The sequence below is a fragment of the Bidens hawaiensis genome, unplaced genomic scaffold, assembly GCF_021521415.1.
Source record: "Bidens hawaiensis isolate Kalapana, Puna unplaced genomic scaffold, B.hawaiensis_p1.1 tig00011632_1, whole genome shotgun sequence".
NCBI lineage: Eukaryota > Viridiplantae > Streptophyta > Magnoliopsida > Asterales > Asteraceae > Bidens > Bidens hawaiensis.
In genome coordinates this window covers 438,030-459,757 of record NW_027491910.1, presented here as the reverse complement: position 1 = coordinate 459,757, position 21,728 = coordinate 438,030, and the positions used below count along the sequence as shown (strand labels likewise).

General features: G+C 34.9%; 1 protein-coding gene and 1 pseudogene across 1 annotated transcript; both read right to left on the bottom strand.

The window, feature by feature from the left end:
- Positions 1 to 1,979: 1,979 nt before the first annotated feature.
- Positions 1,980 to 10,250, bottom strand: LOC143538472 (protein TIFY 6B-like; annotated as a pseudogene).
- A 4,563-nt stretch (positions 10,251 to 14,813) lies between these two features.
- Positions 14,814 to 17,667, bottom strand: LOC143538461 (guanylate kinase 2-like). Its single transcript, XM_077032025.1, has 11 exons — positions 17,563 to 17,667; positions 17,237 to 17,273; positions 17,044 to 17,148; positions 16,882 to 16,952; positions 16,655 to 16,784; positions 16,220 to 16,582; positions 15,958 to 16,079; positions 15,725 to 15,860; positions 15,180 to 15,225; positions 15,000 to 15,087; positions 14,814 to 14,921 (listed from the first exon to the last, which is right to left on the bottom strand). The coding sequence occupies exons 2-11, from the start codon at positions 17,237 to 17,239 to the stop codon at positions 14,843 to 14,845; spliced, it is 1,143 nt and encodes a 380-aa protein (XP_076888140.1). The 5' UTR covers positions 17,240 to 17,273; positions 17,563 to 17,667; the 3' UTR covers positions 14,814 to 14,842.
- Between the last annotated feature and the right edge of the window lie 4,061 nt (positions 17,668 to 21,728).

Below are 21,728 nucleotides of genomic sequence, written 5' to 3'. Positions count from 1 at the left end.
CTTTTTTCCGGGTATTTTTCGGGTATAGATTAGATTTTTTAAGATGTTGCACTTTTTATGTGTATTTTCGGGTATTTTTCAGGTATTTTTCGTGTATTTGAAAAACCCGGTTACGAGTATTGGAGAAACCCAGTTCCGGGTATGGAACCGGTTCTGGTTTTTTGGTATTACCGGGTATAAATCGGGTTCGGTTCCGGGTATGATTTTTGGTAATGAAATGCATACCCTAGCCGTACCCTATAGGCAGGGTCGGGTATCAAAAACCCGGGTATTAAAAAAACCGGTTCCGGGTATTTTTTTCGGGTCCAGTTCCGGATTCAGGTTTTTTGTGCACCTCTAATGGTTGTGAGTAGAGTATAGAGAAAATTTATTGTTCACGGCAAAATTTAGAGAAACAATGTTCAAACTCTAAACTTTTTAATATTTTTTAATGTGGTTATGAGTGGAGGAAAGAAAAAAATGTAATGATAAGATATAAAAAAATATTATTTAATTAAAAAGAAGAGAAAGAATGCAGCAATTTTTTATGTAATTTTAAAAATGAAAATGAATAATGGATTGAGAATGCTCTAAAATGCACATCAAGTAACCCTAAAAATCTAGGGCGTAGATAGAGCTTATTAATTCTTTATTTAAAAAAATAAATTTCTTTGTACTTCCTAAACTTTTGAATTTAGAGTCTTTGGGTGTGTGTGGGTTAACCCATTTGGTAGACGCACATGTCTATTAGAGGGGAGGCCCCTTATTTAAATTTGGGCAAAAACATGTAGTATTGGTGTAGAGTAGTCGAGTAGGAGTAAAAATTTATTAAATAAATTTAGATGTTTAAGGACCACTAACCCGAAGAACTTATTAGATATTGTTATGAATCCACTCATAGAACATACTTGGGTAAGGGATTGAAATGGATTTGATTAATAAATAGTAGCCATCAACTTTCAACAACTATTAAAGTGAATTTCAAGAACCTCGAATTTGACTACAACAGAATTATTGTCTAAAAAAGTAACCATAGTCCATAGAAAATAATCACCGTCAAAGTTTCAACAACTGCACTAAAACTCACCTCACAAAATCCTAACATGTTTTTTATGCTTATGATCATCCAAGAAAACTAGTACTTTATCCGTCTGGTGGACAGGAATATCAATGCAAGAATATGACGCTACACAGTTCAGTAACATGAACGATAGCTATACTTACTAAAATCCCATAAAGATAGTTGCCAAAAAAATAACCATATATCATATAATTGAAAGTGGTTCAATACACCACAAGAAAGTAGATTACAAGTTTGTATGAGAACAAAACATTTTAAAAAAAATAATAACCTATTAACCGTATGCCACCAGTAGATTGGATCTTCATATACATCAACCAAAACCTGCAAGAAAGTAGGTTAACATATTATTTAAAACTTGCATCACCAAGTCAACCAAATAGTTTTTTGTGGATATTAAAGAACTTTTATGAGTTTAGCAGACGTATAGTGGTTATGATGTAAACTGGTCCAACCTGACCCCTTTATAGATTTCCAATTTCTCTTTTTTTTTTTGTTTATAGTTAAAAAAACATTAAAAAATTATTGCTAGACTTTCAGTAGCAAATTGTAAAAAAATGGGGGCCTTAGCAAAGAATTTCAAACCTCATGAAATAAGCCGACATGTTGTTCACCTGCATAACATTTGAGCTTTGTAGTCTTCATAACCATTCACTGAAAATAGTTAATTTTGACTCGTTCATGAAAATCGACAAGTTTGACATGTTTCATGTCATGAGAAGTTTGGCCCGTTTATTAAAAACAACAATTTTATCTCGTTTAAAAAAATGATAATTTTGACATGTTCACTTAATATGATAGTCTTGACCCGTTTGCTAATTAAAACTAATATGCTGGCCCCGTTTACTAAAATCGAAAGTTTTGGCCCGCTTACTAAAATTATATTTTTTACCCGTTCACTAAAAATGGTATTTTTTTTACCTACGTGGTCAACATCTACACAAATTCCCTTATATGCTTCACACGCAATAAAACATATATCAAAGTTCCTAAAACATGCAATGAACAAAAAACATCCAACACTAGTTAAGTATACCGACATCAGCTGCAGCTACAACATTCATGTTGCTTGGTCCACCGCTGACAATTGAAACCTCGGTCACAATGTAAGGAACCGAAGACATTACTTTGTGTAATCAAACATTAATATAAAAATGTTATCTTTAATGGTAAAAGCTACAAACACAATTAAAAAATCATTTTCAAAATGACTCATTTTAACCCGCACCCATTTTGTTCAAAACTTGTTTTGACCCGTAAGTCACCCAACCAAATCCTGCTGTTTTGCCAGCCTTATATTTGTCTATTGGGTTAAATGTCTAAAATACCTTTTTTAAGGTTTAGTAATACATTTTTGTTTTTGGTTTTTTGGTTTATTTAATTTATTAGTAAAAAGAGTGGGGGCCATGAGATTTTAATAACTCTTTTTTTCATTTTTAAACTTAGGGGTATTTTGGTCATTTCATGTGCACTTTATGGAAAAAAATAACCTCCATTTATTTTAGGGACCAATGGTGATATGTTTGTGTCAACATTTGGTCTAAAGTTATAACTTTGAACCTGTTTTGAGTCCTTTGACCCATTTTTACCAAGCTTACATTTGACTACTGGGTTAAAAGTCCAAAACACTCTTGAAGGTATATTCCTTTCTTTGTGCTTCTCAAGAAACTGAGCCAAAGTTGCCTTGCTTGCGCTTGGGGAATAGCTGAATACCTGATTTCATAACTTCTTCAAGTGAACTAATAACTCTTGAGCTATCCACTTTGCTAACATGTAAACATGAGCCGCCAAACGTTGTAGCACCTTCATCTTTGTAAGTGGGGCCAAGAGGGTGGGAGGACACCAACATCGGGCTCGAGATGGCTAAGCAAGGCTGCGGGTTAACCGGTTGGATCACATAAACCACGTTTCCTATGGGTGTTCCTGAAACCGGCACCTGGGCTTGAACCCTAGCCTGAGGTGTGCTTGTGAATGCACCATTTCCCATCAACAACATGACAGGTTGAGCCTAAATAAAATAGTCTAGAAGATAATAAACACTTAAAGTTTTTATCAACAAGATTTAATTTTTGACAATAAAGATTTGATTTATATACCTCAACGGAGATATCATCATACACATTCACCATCCTGCCATAAAAGATGGTTAGTTGAGCGGGAGCACAAGAAACCTTGGAATTGTTATACCTTCAATTGACCCAAAAATGATAATTAAAAAACCATCATCTCAAAATGGAATAAAAGTATAAAACAACACAAAATTCATACCAAGGTTCGGTGGTTCCAGCAAGAAAGAAACCAGTAGATGGAACCGTAACTCCATGTTGCTTAAAGGATGCGCTGTCAAACTTTGACAGAGCCCGGTAGAACGGGTGGCTCACGAATATAGGAACCACTTGCTTACCAATGGTTTTCAGAAAATAGTAAAATAATAACGTACGCAATAAATATATATTAGTTTCTTAACATATCCAATAACGCTGTACTAATTATTTTGTGACTTATAATACAATTCAAGAAAATCGTTTAACGAAAGATCAAAAACTAAGCTGAAGTTCACCGGTTTAACGTTTTTTTCATGCCTTCAGAACCATCTGCACCTGATACATCAATCAACCAAAAAAAAGTTAGCTTCAACTGTTCATAAGGTTCATCAACAACCTTAAAATACATTCAATTATTTGAGAATGTTTTTACAGTTTAGACAAAGATCTTTGCCTGACAGAGACCAGTTGACTGCAGAGTTCTTTGAGTACGGAGTATGGACTTGGAAAGCCTATGTAAGGACATGGAAAAGTTGAATAGCTGCAGCTTCATCAATCACCAAACACGACCCAAATCAACCAAACAAAGATAGAACCATTTGACTCACTTTAGCACGCGTTTGAGATCGAACACAACCCAAATCAACCCAAAATTCAATAGCTCAATATTGGTTGATAACTTATATTAGATGGTGAATACCTTGCAATGCCTTTTAGCTCTGAAACCCGTAAAATAATAAATAGAATCATATTTCTATAAATTTTTATGGAACTTTGAAATGTGTCACATAAACAAAGAATTATATCATTCAAATGTAATCTAACTTTGAAAATAAAAAAACCATCTAAGTAGAGTATTCTATGCGTTAAAAATACACTTTTGACAAGTTTATCATTGTAGTGATTCATTTTATCTTTTTATATTATTTGGTTTTTATGTTAATCTAATTTAGAAAAAAAAAAGAAAGAAAGAAGATTTATGAGTTTTTATGCATTAAAAATAAACTTTTTCGCAGCGTTCGACCCATTTGACCCAATTCCTTTTAAGCTAACATTTCTGATTTTCCTGGTAAACATAAGTCAAAATTGCCACCACAAAACTAATTCTTAACATCAGGTGGCATCTATAAATTGATTCAAGTAGCACATAAGTACTTTACTTTCTTCGCGCCTAACTTCCCCTGCTGCAAAAACTTTAGGACAAATGGCACTTCTGAGTTACTTGCAGAAAGGGTAAAAAAAAAAAAAAAACCAGCCACCAATACTTATGTCACACCCCGACTAGCACAATGCGGAAGCGTAAAACGGGAATGTAACAGACACCTCTGGTATCAACACATTGTTTATAAAGAAACATTACAAACTAATTTACAATATATTACAACTCATTGTTCTATTATTGTTTTACAGTCTAGGCGATACAAACAAAACTGGTTCATTAACTATACGTTCTTACCACTAACACCCTTGCCTCTATTCACATAGCATCAACCACACACCTTGAGCAGTAACAGATCACCAAATCATTCCGATTTAGGTACACCTGAAAAGCAGTTTAAAACGGGTCAACTACTAGAGTTTGTGAGTTTCACGAGTTTCAAGAAAACAGTAATGAGTATTCACAAGTCAACACTTGTAATCATGAAATAAGTATGTATGTATGTAAATGATGTATGTGATGTAATTATGCTAAGCTACAGTGAAGCCTGGACTGTTCGTGCTGCGTGCCTCCATTTCCCACGCTCAATCAACCACTGTGGCCCCTTTCTGCCCACAACATGCCCCGGTAGCTATGTCTAACACTACATAGCTGGTTCGTACAAATAATATGGACATGTGCAAACGGGATAATGCCTCAGCAACCGTGCTGGCCCCGCCTGGGTTTGTCAAACCAATAGTACTATTCATAAGCCACTGGCTCGAAGTTAATCACTGTGATCGTGAGGACTTTCGTGTGTTAGCACTTAGATAATTCACATCATCACATGTTTCGGATAAGTATATAGATATAAGCAAACATGCTTTTCACCCCAAAAGTTCGTAAAACAGTTTAAAAGTGGGGTCATGAAACTCACGGTTTAGTAGATATTCAGTACTGTATCAACTCGTGGTTTGTTCAGTCCGCTATCAGTAGTTCCTATAATCAATATTATAATAATTTTAATATTTTAATATTATTATAATCTCAATACTAATTTGGGCTGTATAACTAATCTGGGTGTAGCTGGAACGTCCAGAAAGTGGCAATAGGCTTATGTTGTGATGTTGTTCAATGTCTAATACTAAAAACTGAACTTGGCTCAGATTCCCGTTTTCCCAGCTGTGCCAAGTTGTTCGTTTAAGCGTTCAGAAAACAGTTATGGGAAAATAAGCTTGGGTAAATGTATTGGTTAACAAAATGATTAAGTTATAAAGAAAGATCACATACTGGGGTCCTGGATTAGCCACGGGGCCCGTTTCCGTTTATTCAGTTAGATTTAAGAAGACACGCGCACAATCCATCCGGATTGTCCAGGTTATTCATAGAAAAGTTCGTTTTTACTTAATTAGTTCAAAAATATGATTTTTGATCACTCTTGGTGTTTTGATATTCCCGCAGATTCGCTAGTTGTAAACTTGCCGGTTTTTATAAAAACTGAATTTGTTTAATATTCAAATTAGTATAATTAATTAACCGTTAATCATTAAATTATGAAAATTTAACCACTTATCAATTAAAATATGTATATTTTAATAAAAATATTTCTGGAATTTATTTAATGATTTATTAATTTATAAAAATTCATTTTATCAGCTATATTTCGCCTGAAATCGTCCGTTTACCCCCAAACAATTTCCAAAAATTCCAAAAAAATTCCTGAATACTCAAATCATGTCCCAAAACAAGAAAGTAAAAAGCTCGTGCAATATTCTTTTCGGCCCAAATTCGGTTATAAAAATTCACACGAACGCATATAAACAAAACACCTTTAAACTTCTCCAAATGATCCCAAAATTCATATGTGATCAAAATACATCAAATCTGAGTTGCCAGAAAATTTTCATAATTTTTGAAGTATTTTAGCTATTTTTCCCAAATAAACGTCCCAATTCGGTAATAAATTCGCCAAATATTCTCGAATGGTCGAAAAATTACCAAATTTAAACAGGGACTTATTGACATGTTCCCTGATGTCCCTGCAAAATTTCAAGTCCTAACAATATGGACATCATAACCTTAACCTAAGTAGCCCGTAAGCGAGTGTTTCGGCATTACCTTAGCTGGTTTGGCTCGTTTCCGACTTTTTAATCAAGTTTGCAGGTTCTTGTGCTTCTAAGCAAGCTAGGTAAAAGTCCTATATCACAAACCAAGAAATTTTTTCATCAACATAACAACCCTTAACTTAGGGTTTCGGCTAATGCACAAAAACGAACTTTTGAACCGTAAAAACGTCGTTTCAACCCTTTAATCCGTGTTTATGGCCAAAAAAAACTATCAAAACAGGTTCCTTACCATGTGTATGATCAAAAAATGTTTATGGACCATTTTTAGGATTTTTACACGGTTAGGAATGATTTTTAGTAACCAAGACATGTTTTTATGGTATTAAACAAGTTTAAACAAGTAAAAAAGCTACTTATTTAAGCTTAAGCTCCTTACCTTAGGTTTTCTTGCTATTTTTGGCTGGAGAAGAAGTTGTGTCCAGAATTTTCAAGAAAATGATGTTAAAATATCTTGTATCTAGTTTATATGTGAAAGAACTAAACGGGGGGGGGGGGGGGCTGCTGTTTGCGATCGGGATTATATGGGCCCACCTTGGGCCCATTTTGGCCCAAGTTTCTGATTCCTCAAGCCCAAATACGAAAAGCCCTGTCCAAATTTAGTTCGGGTTCGGTTTTTGGCGCGAAAAACTTATCGAGTGCGTTAAACAGCGCGAAAACGGGTGTTTTTCGGCTAGTTTTGTGTAAAATTATAAAAACATACTATATGTTTGTAAAAATCAAAAATATTTTCACGGATCGCTTAAAACATTTCAAATAAGTGTTTGATAAGTCTTTTTCGGCTTAACGGATGATACAATGCTTGGTTTGTAACTATCTTTCGCGTTTAAATCTATAGTGGGTAGTTAAACGAGCATGTTTTTGTTTAACTTGTTTGCTATCAAACTAAGGCCATATTTCTAATATTTTAGCTTGTATAGATCGTATATCACTTATAGATGGCCCCTCGAGATATCTGGGTCATAACCCGACCCGTTCGGTTAATCGTTCGTTTGTTACGCAAAAGGCGTTCATTTGCATAATCGGTAAATACGTACTGAGGTGTACCTTGTTTTGGATCAAAGAAAAAATATATATTCGATAATTAACCGAACTTAACCAAACCGACCCATAACTGATGGTTAACTCATCATTTATGGCTATGGTTAAGCAAACTTCTATAACCGAAGCTTGGTTATGGTTAATCCTCCATAACAGAACCGAACCGACTTTGCATGCTCCTAATATAGATGCTCAATGCATCACTATATCTGGTTTAACTGGTAGTGCATTGTTAATGAATTTTCAGTATGCATACCCTTTTTGTTCTGTGAGTGATTGCCAACGCTTCTAGAATGAGCTATCCTTTTATATTAGTCGGTTAGAAAGGAGCATGGTTTACTCACAACATGCATTCTTCACACAGATTTTGAGACAATAACTGAAAGAAATTAAGTAGGAGATGCAAGATAAGGTAGGAACATCAAACATCTGTTATGAATGAAGGATTGCAAATGATGACGATAAACATACTACAAATTAATGAATACAATATGGATTAAATTAGTAAAACAAAATCGGTAACACAAACCTTTTTAATGTCTTCATTTCTTCCTATCATTTTCACATGGGTGGGGTAGTTGATAAATTTGGTTGAGGTCCCCTGGCCTATTGAAATTAAAACCATTAGTCAGCTAATTGCAATACAAAGTAATGATTATGAACACCCAAAGTAATGATACCTGAAAGTTTGAGAACTGAGAACATAATTAGAATTACAACTTTCATTTCATGCTCCTCCTCTCTGGCATCATCAATCAAAGTATATCACACAAGAGGATTCGAAAAACCTTTAAAGACCGATGTGTACAAAATTAATCCAAAATTAAATATCAGAATCATCAAACAAACAAACAGACAAACAAACAAACACCGAGCCCTAAATCAAATGGTTGTTTCCGATTGTCGGCGGTTAAAGCGATCACCTTCCGGCCGCAATTTGGGTTAGCTATGGAATTGAAGGACTGACGGTGGGTGTAGCAAAACTGAATTTGGAAGATGAATGAATGTGATTGTACGTCGATTAGGATTCTGAGATATGAATATGCCACGGATGCCGGAGCAAAATAGGGGGGTGGGGTGGGGGAAAACCGTTGGTAACTGCAGTAAACCTGATAACACGTAGAGGGAAAAAAACTGTTTTTTTATCTTATCAGAGGGCTGAGAATCAATCTTGGTTCTTATCGGACGGTTAGATTTAAACTTCATATAGACTTATCGAAGGGCTAAGAATCAATCTTGGTTCTTATCCAACGGTCAGTTTTAAATCACACTCTATGATAACTATATATATAATATAGTATCATAAAGATTCTTACTCGCATGATTACATTTATGCTATAAGCCTGTAACATGTTTTTGACTTTTTGATGCTTTTGCTGTACACTTATGGCCAAAGCAGGTTAGTTCAAAATTAAAATGTACAAAACAATTCAAAATAAGTTCAAAATTTTAACATGCAAAACAAATTACCAATGAGTCAATAAGAGGTAGCTAGGAAAAACCTCCTAGAAATTTGGGAGTTGAACATGAACAACAAAATTCATAAGCGAATCACAAAATGAAAATAAAGGTCTAGACGGCAAGTTTACGTGAATATAAACATATATCCCAAGAACGCAGATTGAGTATGGAAGCAACAATAGAAGAAGGAGCAAGGAAACGTACAACCATTTGATCTATACAACCCACCTGCTCAGGTATATATAATTATTAATTTAACTAGGCTTATACTTTCTCCAATTAATTAAGAAACAAGCGGGGGTGACGGAATGTATTCCAGATCAACATCGACCTCCGGCACTATTGAGAACAACGGTAGAGGTGTCGCGTCGTGTCGTAAAAGACGATGGTGGTGGGCAAAGATAAGAATAACCGTCTCAACATTGGAAAGTGTGGTGGAAAACACGTGTAAAGAACCAAGGTTATATGTAACTTGCATTATAAGCATAAAGACCTGTACATTTTGCTACAGTACTTGTTGTGAGACAACCAACACTTGTCTTTTAAATATATATACATAATGAGACAAAACCTATATCTTATATCCGGTTGACCATTTGCCATTTTGCATGATCAACCAAAAGAAGCCGCCACTCATATGCTCGAGTGGGTTTGGAACAAATAGGATATAAAGATCCAACATTCACCCCTCTAATCTCAGTTTGGGGCTTCAACAATCTTACGCCTAGCGATGCTTGCATCTCGCCAAATTTTATCAGAGGTTGAGCTTTAATTAACAGGCCAGCCCATTGATCACTTCCCGCTATAAGCTCCACGCTAACTTCACCATTCTTGATATTATTTATTTGTTTGTTTGCTTCGTCCATGAAATACCAGCTTCAAAGTATAAAAAAATGTATATAAAATATAGGCATCGGATATGGAAATGTTTTTTGAACCACCCCCATAAAACAACGAATCAGATCCCAACAAATAAGCCAAACTATTATAAAATTCTTCAACTAAGATGTTACATTATTAAATCATAAAAAAGAAGAATGGTTGAAAGTAGTAATAATAATAATAATACCCTTTTCAAGGTTGTTGACATTCTTGGAAGGGAGAGTGATTCTAATCTTGTGAATCTGTTCTTGGGTCTCTTCCAGCCCTGCCTTTGTTGCCATTATTTGCTTCTTTTCTATATATTAACAATAACAATGTAGTCAATGTGCAGATACACTAAGCTTAATAATTATATGATTGGGCTTGATTTAGTGACGGCAGAAATGAAATCAATGCAAAATTACTCCGCCAACGATAGCTTGGAATTGGGCCGGTGAAAGTCTGAAAGCCTAGTTTGGTCCATACATCTGGGTCTTGTTAGCTTCATATTAGTTGGGCTAAGCCCAAAGTTCAAATATGGGCCACCAAATACTTCTATGGACCTATAAATATTTGATTTGGGCCGACAAACCTACTCAATGATTTGGATTAGAGGTGCACAAAATGGCTATTTTCAATAGTCGGTTCCGGGCATGGAACCAAATTCAAAAATGATCGGGGTACTGAAAGCAACCGGATAGGGTTCGGTACGAGTATAACCGGACATGAGCCAGAGTATTAATACCCCATTTTAAAAGGGAAGTTTTTTTTTTCTTTAACACAAAAATAAATTCATTTAAAAACTAATTTATTTTGTAATTTGTAAAATAATTAAAGAATACAATAACATAAACTGATTCAAATAAAAAGTATTTGCTCTATGATAAGATATTCATTTTTAGAAAAACTAAATATAAAAATTGTGAAGTAAACATTAAAATATACCTAAAAATTGGGTATTCTATCAGGCATTAAGAAAGGCGTATAGGGTATAACCGGTTCTCGGGTGTAAATTGGGTATGGTTTCGGGTGCGTTTATTAGGCTAAAAATGAATACCATATCTATACTCTACGGGTAGGGTAGGGTCGGGTTCGGTTATGGATATAAAATACCCGGGTACAAAAATAATCAATTCCGGGATTTATTTATTTATTTACTAGGATAGAGCTCGTGTGATACACGGGTTGTTAAAAAGTAAAATAAATTTTATAATATGCCTATTAACATATCTTATGGATTCATAAGATATAAATAATTTACTAAAATAAATAGATTAGTAAGAATAATTTGTATTTGCATTTTAAAAGTAATAAAATAGAAGGTTGTGAATTTATACGAATTAAGAAAAAGAGAAGACTAACATCATTTAATCCTAGCTGAGTTGGGAAGCTATAAATATGTTAAAAGTAAGGTATTGAGTTCAATTCTCACAAACAACATATTTTTCATTTTATCATTCTTGATGGAAAAACTGTAAAAATGGAAACTTGTACACTTGGAGCCTATGTGGAGGGTCTAATTGAATGACAAGTGAAAAAATTGTGTTGCTTTATATTGGTAGATTTTTGGCTTTGGTTCGGATGTGGAGAAATAGTGTATTGGCCATAACCAAGTTTTTTCAATACTCTGTTATTGGTGTTGAAAAAATCGGGTATTAGTCATAACTGGGTAGGGTACGGAACCAGTTATTGGCTTGAAAAACCATATCCGGTGTCACCAGTTCCGGATAGGGGATGGAACTGGGTACCTTATACCGGGTATTTTAATACCCTATTTTCAAGTAAAAAATTCATATATTTTTCAGTTATCGAGTTTTTTAAGGGCTTTATTTTCTATATTTTTTATGAGTCCTTTTTTTTTGCATAAAAACTTCAAAATCGATACGGTAAATGTAAGCAAATAACATAAAAGTATATGTATATTAAAAAGTAAAAATATTAGATAAATAACATAAAAGTATATGTATATTAAAAAGTAAAAATATTAGATACAGCATTTAAAAAAACATAAAAACATATATTTATATGTCGGGCTATTGGAAATACTAGATTTGGATATGGAAAAACCCGGTTTCATGCATGGATTCAGAACCAATTTTTTGGTATAAATCAGGTTTGGTTCCGAGTATGGATTTTTGTATTGAAATGCATACCCTATGCGTACCATACGGATATAGCCAGTCCTAGTTTCGGTTCCCAAATACCCGGTTGCGGGTATTTCTACTAGGTACGGTTCAATCCGGGTTTTTTTGTCCACCTGTAATTTGGATCTATGATGGACAAGACAAAATTCGATTTGAAGACATTGATTTGATATGACATATTTATGCACCATAAAAGAACGAACTGAATTCATACACACTACAAAATCTTCTTTAATTACACCAGTATTTATGATGCCATTCATTATCAATATTTCAACCAAGACTATAACTAGGCAGAGCACTTTAACAGGTAACCATATTCCATAACCCCGGCTTATTCATGCATCATAATTATATTTACACCTATGATAAAGATATGAGAAGACTAATGATGATTTGTTTGCACTGTCCACATGACAAAAACATAAGTCATCCACTCATGCAACACCTAAACGGCCTTTTTACAATAGGAAGTAACCTAATCCTATTGGAAAATTTTACTTGAACTACACGTTGTAACTATTTTTTAGTGAACACCTACCGGCACTCTATCTTTAACATCATTGTTTTGGGTTTAAAATCGAAATTAGACCAAATTGGCAGTTACTTTTTTGGAGATGAAAGTGAGCTTTCCGACATCCTTATTGGAGACGATACGATGTAGCGATATATAGGTAACTCGTGTCTATTTGTTGTAACAAGTAATTTTGTTGTTTTGGTACGGTGCACATGTTTGTTTCTCACCACTTAAAGCACACAAGAGACCAACACATGTTTGTGTGGTATGTCTTATAGGACCCGTGATGCAATCCACCAAACATCACAATTCATTGTCTCACTTCAATCTTCATGTTATTATATCCTAATACTTGGGGATGCCATATTTTTATTTTGTATTTTTTTTTCCTTTTCAATAAAGTACATAATAATGATCAAGACATTGTTCATGTTTGTTCGTTAAGTTTTTATTAGACAAACGAACAATTTACAAACACCCAACTAGACGAATTTTTTTGTTCGTGAAAGAAATTAACTTGTTCACGAATGGTTCACAAACATAAATTAACATAAACAAATAGTCAGTGTCAACTGTTTTGACTAGCTACCAAGTTTGTGTTGGTGTTTTTTTAACATTCATATTCATACATTAAATTTGCATATAAATTATTAACATAATGCTCATATGGATATATTTGTTTCATAGTTAATAAATGTGCTTAAATCTATATGATAATATTAGAAAAGTAATTAAAAAGTATTAAGAGCCTTTAATGAACAAACATAAACAAACAAATACCGACGAACATAAACGAACGTAAACGAACATCTTAACGAATGTTTACAAACACAATTGAACAAACATGGCCTATGTCCGTGTTCGTTCATTTAGTTAATCGAATGAAATTCCTTGTTCATGTCCGTTCATTCATTAAATGAATGGAACATAAACAAATTTTCTGTTGAACGTTCAGTGAGGTTTATAGCCCCAACACTTGCATGCTAATGGCTTGTTTGAACATCAATAAACTTGTAAGTCATTATCTCACTTTTTAAATGTGAATAGAGTGATCCATGATTAAAGATGCATCAAAGGTTGTTTTCTTTTCTCCCTTTTAATCAACCTTTTTTTCTCAATTTAAAATTCTACCACAAGGCTTCTTTGAATTGTCACTTTTCACACTTTATTGGACGAGTGCAAGCAATCACATGCAAGAAACCTTTTAGCCGGTACAAAGAGTGATCTACGAAAATGACCGATTTTGGTACCGTACAATATAATTCGATCAAACTGAACAGACTGAGATTTACAAACACTTCGAAGGCTTCTATTTCACAATTCATGAAGGTGTCACGCACAACATCAACATTTGCATTAAGACTATACGCTATGGTGGGGGGCATCGAAGCCCCTCCACAGTGCCACATCAGCGCCGGGGGCTTCAAAGCCTTCTCCATAACGCCCCGCTATAGTTTAAAGCCCCTTGGGCGCCCCATTATATATATAAATACATATGTATGTGTATGACAGGAAGAGATAGAGAAGGCGCCGGTCATCACTTCCGCACCCACCTCTCCACGCCCCGTGGCGATGTATGACGCCCACCATGCCCCAAGACCGCCCGTAGGAACTAGTCTACGTGTGATTTTATAAAAACTCGTTTATAAGTGACAATTGTCATAATAGTTGCAAGAAATGATTGAATGTTAGATATAAGTGTTGTGATTGGTGAAATATCAATTTCTTGTTTTCCCATCACATGTTTGCCAGTGGAAAGCTGCTTGTGACAGTTGCAACTTGCAAGCAGCCAACTGCCGGAGAAAACCATCATAAACTCCCACCACTTACTAGGTGTCTAGTCAGCATCTTAAACGCACAAGATCCAATTTTCCAACAAACACAAGATCTTGCTGCTGTAAACATTTGATATGTTCTGGGCCCACAACTCTCTCCACTTTAATTGGTTAAAAGATTCAAAAAAAAAAAAAACATAATTAACTAGTTCAAAATATATGATTTTACAAAATTGGCATAGTCAAGATTCATTCTTCAAAGGTGAAATTCTCAAAAGTTACTCCATAATCATATCCCTCAATAAAATAACTTTCAGAACACAAACATAAAGCCCAGAAAATGGGATTCTAACTACAAGTTACTTTGTTAACTCTTCATTTCAACAAGAAAACAACATTAATCCATCACTAGAGTCGGTACTATAAAGATCGGTTCAACAGTTGCAAATGTTTATTCGTCAAAAGCATGCATACATATCTAGCCCCCTCGTGTGACCAGGGGCCCCACCTTTCATTGAAGTTAAATCAAGAACAACCCTGCAAGATGATGTAAATTTATTTAGAACATAGCAAAGAGTGTGAACGTTATTTTGTTGAGAGAATTTGCACACATACTTCTGTTCATCAGCCCCGCGGTTTATCACGATCTTTTCATTGATTTTGGTCAACGAGAGGTCCGCAGGTAAATCAAACACTTTACTTGCTGTATTTACAGAGTAAGAATTAATTAAATTTGCATAAACAACATATAATGATTATAATCAAATGTGTAACTGGGATTTTCTAAACACATACCGGTTACTGGTGCAGTGTTCATGCTTTCACTAATGCGCAAAATATCCTACAACAAAATCACAACAACTCATCAAGTGAAATCATATGAAAGGCTTTTAGAATTTAAATCATATATAAAGCTCAAATGTTAGCCCTGCTTGCGGTGCGCACATATGATGTATATATGTGTGAACCCTCGGGTGGGCAAAAGTGAAATTGCACTAATTTTGACGTTATTTTACTAATCTCGTGAAAATAACGTTAAAAGTGACGGACGGTTAATCAGGCATCATGTAGTGGCGTTGATAGCTGAAAGATAAGGGTACATGCACCGATCAGCCGGTGTCCCGATGATTGAGTGCTATGTGCCTTATGTCTAAGGCTTGATGCAAAACTACTATCGAGCCGGGGGTCTCACCGGAAGCAGCCTCTCTATCCCTATGGGGTAGAGGTAAGGCTGCCTACATCTTACCCTCCTCAGACCCTACCATAGCTTTGCTATTGGTGGGATATACTGAGTACGATGATGATGATGATGATGATATAAAGCTCAAATGTATATTCACCTTAAGTTGGTCATAGCACACTTCAATATCATCATTGACCAAAATATGATCAAAAAGGCCTGGAGAATTCCCCTGTTCCATCTCAGCCTTTGCATTTCTAAGTCGTTTCTGGATCTGTTCTTCGGTTTCTGTCCCTCTGTTGACCAAGTCAAAGACCTTGTCTTAGTCAACTTGAAGACAAACAAAACACAATAATATATCGTCGACACTTTTTTAAAATTTAAAAAGTAAACCTTGCACGAAGGCGATTCTCGAGCTCCTCAAACGAGGGCGGACGAACAAGTATGAAAACCGCTTCAAGTGAACTCGCCCTCACCGACCTTGCTCCTTGAACATCAATATCAAGAATACATCTCTACACAAAAACATAAAAATTATATTATTAATATTGCAGAACCAGGGCTTCTGGTTTATTTCCAGTATATACCAAAGACAACTGTCATATATATTAATTCCAGTCTCTTTTGCATAACACAAGCTAAATGGTAATTGTACCTTTCCCTCGTCAGCAACCACATCAACCGCTTCAATGCTGGTCCCGTAAAGATTTCCATGGACCGCAGCATGCTCTAGAAATTTCCCGGATTTAATATCTTCTTCCATAACAATGTGTTTGGTGAAATGATAATGCACCCCGTTTTGCTCCTTTTCTCTCGGTGCACGAGTCGTGTGGCTAACCGAGAATCCAAACATTGTCGGAAATTCTTTCATCAGCTTATTAATTAGGGTACCCTTACCCACCCCTGACGGGCCACTAATCACCACGGACCGCTCAACATTTCCAATAACGCCCTTACTCCAAGCAACAACCTCGGTTCCAAATTTCTTGTTTTGATCACGAATGAATTGCGTGTCCACCTAATAAAACGTAATGAACGATATCATTTCAAGATCAAGATTCAAACTTTACAATTATTGAGAAACACCCACCTCAAGAAACCAAACAGATTCATTGGATTTGGAATCTTTTTTGATAATCAAGATTCTATCTTCATTCAAAAGAACACTTGAGTGGCCCTTGAGTGACTCCGGTTTCGTTCCTAGAACGGTCGGTATCACCCTATCATTGATAAAAACACAATCTTTATTAGCATGAAATTGTCAATAACTCAAACTAGAATGAAGCAAAATCAAAATAAAAAAGACTCAAAATTTACCATTGACCAGTCAACTTGTTGAAAATAAGAATTCCACTTGATGTTGAATCATTAGTCCCTCCAATAGCATACTAAATGCACAAAAGAAACAAAAACATAAAGATTGAAACAAGAAGCTTTTAAGGAAAGTTGATATAAAATATAACTGGTTCAATATCATACAGTTTTGTGCCCAACAACAACAGCTGTTTCGAACCCGCTTGGTTTCAGATCAAACCCTTGTTCAAAACTCCTTTGCAAATCATCAAGTAAAGCTGGAGCTTCCCCCTAATTACCAAAACAACCAAAAAACATGTAAAAATAAAAAAATAAAAAATTGATTTCATTAAACACTTGTTATGAAGATTTCACTCACCATTAAAACAATTTCTTCAACAGACTATAGACACAACCTAATTATAAAAAATAAAAATAAATCAAAATAAGCAAAAATGCATATCCATATAATGAACTGAATATTAGTATAAGATTGCCCAGAAATTAAAGCAATTAACCCAACAAAAACAATGAAAGCAATAGAAGCATTGATCAGATTGCTTTCAAGAGAATACAGATCACCCATTAATAACTAGTCTGTTTTCATTTGAAATCTAAAGAAGCCATACATAAAAAACTGATTCTTTGTTTATCAAGAATGAAAAAAACCCACCAAAAATTAGGGATTAAATTGCAGAGGATTACCTGAGGAAGAGCAATATTAAGAGGATTAATGAGGAATAATAAAGGAGCAGAGCTTGAGTGATCTGTATTCAAAGACTTGTAGACGCAATCCTTCACGCTTTAAGACGCAAGATCCTGAATTAATAAACACCAGGTTTACGCTGCGTCTTCGCCTTTTAAATCAAACCAAACAAAGAGGGAGAAAATAAATACATATATGTATTGTAATAATAAATTTATTTGTTTTTCTCATTATACTATTTATATACTTTTTAATTTTAATTTTATTTATTGTAAAAAAGTTAATAATATATTAAGACGCGTTCGTTTCACGGAATGGAATGAAATTGAAAATGTAATTGGCATAGGCTTTGGAATCGGAAGGAATTGGATTTGGAATCTGAATGTTCCAATAGAAATTGAAATCCAATTCCGTTCTTGTTGTGTTTGTTTGACAAATAAATTGGAATCAAGTTTTTTTAACGAGGATAACGGCGAAAACATTTTAGTTTTTTTAGATTTTTTATTTTTTATTTATATTTTGCGTTATGATTTTTTTTTGAATTTTTTTTTGAGATTTTCTATTAAGATCAAAAAAATCCCTCAAAAAAAAACATTCAAAAATAAAAAAAAACATCATAACTTAAAATATAAATCAAAAACAAAAAAATAAAAAAAACTAAAATATTTTATTCGTTGTTCTCGTTAAAAAAAAATACTCAAAAAAGATTCCAACAAAATCACTTGAAATCCTCCACATTTTGGAAGACTTGAAATCCTCCATATTTTGGAAGAATTTTGAATCCCTTTATTTAAAGAAATTTGAAGGAATTGAATTCCAATTCCAATTCTAATTCCTTGACAATCGAATACACCAAAATAGAATTAAGATTCCAATTTCAATGAAACGGATACGCCATGTCATGTATTTTAATTCCAATTCCTTTGAATTCCCACGAATTCTGTGAAACGAGCACGCCCTTAGGGTTTGATGGTAAAAGGGTTTCATAAAATAAATGAGACTTTTTAACTATGATTAAAAATTATCTATGTTTGGTGAGATCCATGACTCACTTATTTTTTTTACTACAAAACCGCTTTTAAAATAATCTCTTTTTTTTTCTAAATTGGGATTTAATTTTTAGTATATTCATATTTTATAGGATTTTCATATTAAATATTTGGTGAGATTAATTTTTAATTTAATGAGATGTCATACCCGTTTAAAGGCTATCTGGTGGTGAGTCCAATACTCGTGAATTTGGGTCAAATGAATGAGAAAACTCCATTCACAAATAAAACAATATGGTGACTTGAGAGGAGGTGCGGAGCAGCCAATGAGCTTTTTAATGTTTTGTATATATTTAAGTTTACTATTACTATTAAAAGGTATTTTATTTTCACTAAACAAGAGGATTGGACCTTGAAAACATGAATTTTACAGTCTGGTTTTATCATAGTGAACCTTCGGGAGGCAAGTTTACCCTAAAACAAAGGAAGAAAGGCTTGAGCTGTCTAGCGTTGTATGTGATCACAAGCGTATGATGTCGTGTTTTGTTATTAGGTACCCCAGATAGCCAGATTTTATTTGTCGGTTGTTAAGAAAAAAAAAGACAAAAAAGATTTGGTTTTAGTTTATATTGATTTTTAGTAAGGTTTAGAACAGTAAAAGCTATGAAAGGGTGGTGTCAAATATGAAACAAGGGTGCATTATGGTTGTGGTGGTTTACCAATCTTTATTATTATCTAATCTTCAAGATATAATATTTCGAATTTGCTTTATCATAGGTTTTTGTTTGTGAATTTATATATGGGAAAATTGATTATATTTGTTGGGCGGCTATATTGATTTAATAGGAAGGGACTAGGAAGATTCTTGGTGGCCCTTGAAAAAAAAGGTTTAGAGAGGGGTGTCGGGTAGACGAAGTCCGCCACTTGTGTATGGGGGGTGGGGGGCTCCCTCTCTCTCTCTTTTATTGTTACTTTATTTCATAAATATGTTTTTTACAAAAATATTGATAATTGTGGATGTTGGGTATCAAATAGTTTGAAGAGTGACGCAAAGCAAAGCCAACCATCCGCGAAAGCGGAAGATCATCCGCAGAAGATATATATCAGAAGACGTACCTTATACTTATCAACTCGAAGAGTTCAACGGAAGATATGTTGGGATCAAAAGACATAACCGCATGTGACAAAGAAGAGAAAGACCATCACAGGTCGAGATTCCTACAGTACCCATGACTACACGATGGACCAATTGTAGAGGGCTAGTGTTGTACCTGCCTACAACAAACATCTCCGTATGCAAGCTCTCCTTCCAATCAGGAATCGTTATCATGCACAACCATACAATTAGAAGGTTTCATTGAGTGTGAAAGCTGGCCCAATCCTTCCCTTTCTCTTCAGCTATAGATACTCATAGAGGATCAACGGTAAGGAGGACTGCAACCTATTTCTCTCTAACAAATTACTCATCACTTACCATACTGATTCTCACGCCGGAGGGGAGGGGGTTATGAGAAACCCCCCCCCTCCCATTCCCTTCTTGTAACGAGCTCACGACGTTCTATTTTGTAAGGGAAGCTGTCCTAACCATGAACGATCCGGTCATAATCCATCTTCGGTTGATATATTAAGCTAAACCCAATCAGGATTAATTTAGTGTTTCTTCAAGCATTTATCAAACATTACACATATACACACACAATTACGGTTATGATAAAAGAAATATAAAAATATTATTAATTAGTTTATATATTATTTACATTCGTTATTATTAAGCTCTAATATATCAATAAAGAGATGTTCCATTTCTGAAAAGTTGTCAGATTCTCCTGTTCAGATCTTTCAAATCAACAAGATTCTCTTGGTTTAAGTCATTCACTTAGGCTGAGGCGTGTGGGGGGCGCGAGAGGGGGCGCGAGTGGGGGCTCCAGTCAATAATATTGTGACGTGTGGCAGAGAGAGAAACTTGATAAGATGGGTGTTGGTTGTGGTGCTCGCGCCCCGGGCCCTGGTGTGGAGGGGCGCGAGAGGGGGCGCGAGCGGTTTTTTTTTTTATTTTTTTATAAATGTATTAAAAAAACGTATTATTAAAAAAACAAGAAATTATTTAAAAAAACACACATTTTTTTGAAAATTCATAATAAAAAAAAACATACTAAAAATTAAACAAACAATAATATTTAATAATAAAACTAATCTAATACAAGATCATCTGGTCGCGAAGCCCACAAATGTTCAGCCAACTCATGTCGAAGATCCCCGTGTATCTCACGGCTCTTGATATTTGCTATGTTATGAAGTTTTTGTTGATCACTGATTGTGGACGGTTGTGGCGGAATGTCACCTTGGTAGTTTTGGCATATAGCTTTGCCCTCGTCTTCTAACGTCATGTTGTGTAGGATAAGACACGTGTAGACGACGTCCATTATCCTCTCCCGAGTCCAATAACGTATCGGGTTCGCTAGAACATAATATTGTTTTTTTATAGCTCCAAAAGCTCTTTCAATATCTTTTCTAGCAGACTCTTGCTTCTTCGTAAAATACTTCCGTTTGTCGGCGATTGGATCTGTAAAAGCTTGAACTAACACAGCCCATTCGTTGTAAATACCATCGACCAGATAGTACCCGTACTTGAAGAGTTCTCCATTTGCAACAAAAGATTGAGGTGGTTCAACCCCGTCGATAAGGTCGTTGATCAAATGTGACTGATCGATAACATTAAGGTCGTTATTTGACCCAGCAACACCAAAAAAAGCATGCCAAAACCAAAGATCCTGTGACACCGCCGCCTCAAGTATGAGGGTCGGCCCTTCATGATCACCACGGTGGAACTGACCTCGCCAGGCCGTTGGACACATAGCCCATCCAACATGCGTACAATCGATGCTACCTAGCATCCCAGGAAAACCATGTTTTTCTGCGTGCACCTCATATATGCGTTGGATGTCATACGTTGTAGGTTTACGCAGATATCTCCGAGCGTAAGTCGATATGACTCCTACGTACAATATATATTACAAAATGTAATAAATATTTAATAAAAAGTAAAATTAATGTTTTTTACCTTGGCAGAAAAAATGAAGGGATTCACGTGCAACCCTTTTCGACATCTGTAAATACTCATCCAAAGCGTCCGACGAGATGCCGTACGCTAATTAACGGATAGCAGCCGTGCATTT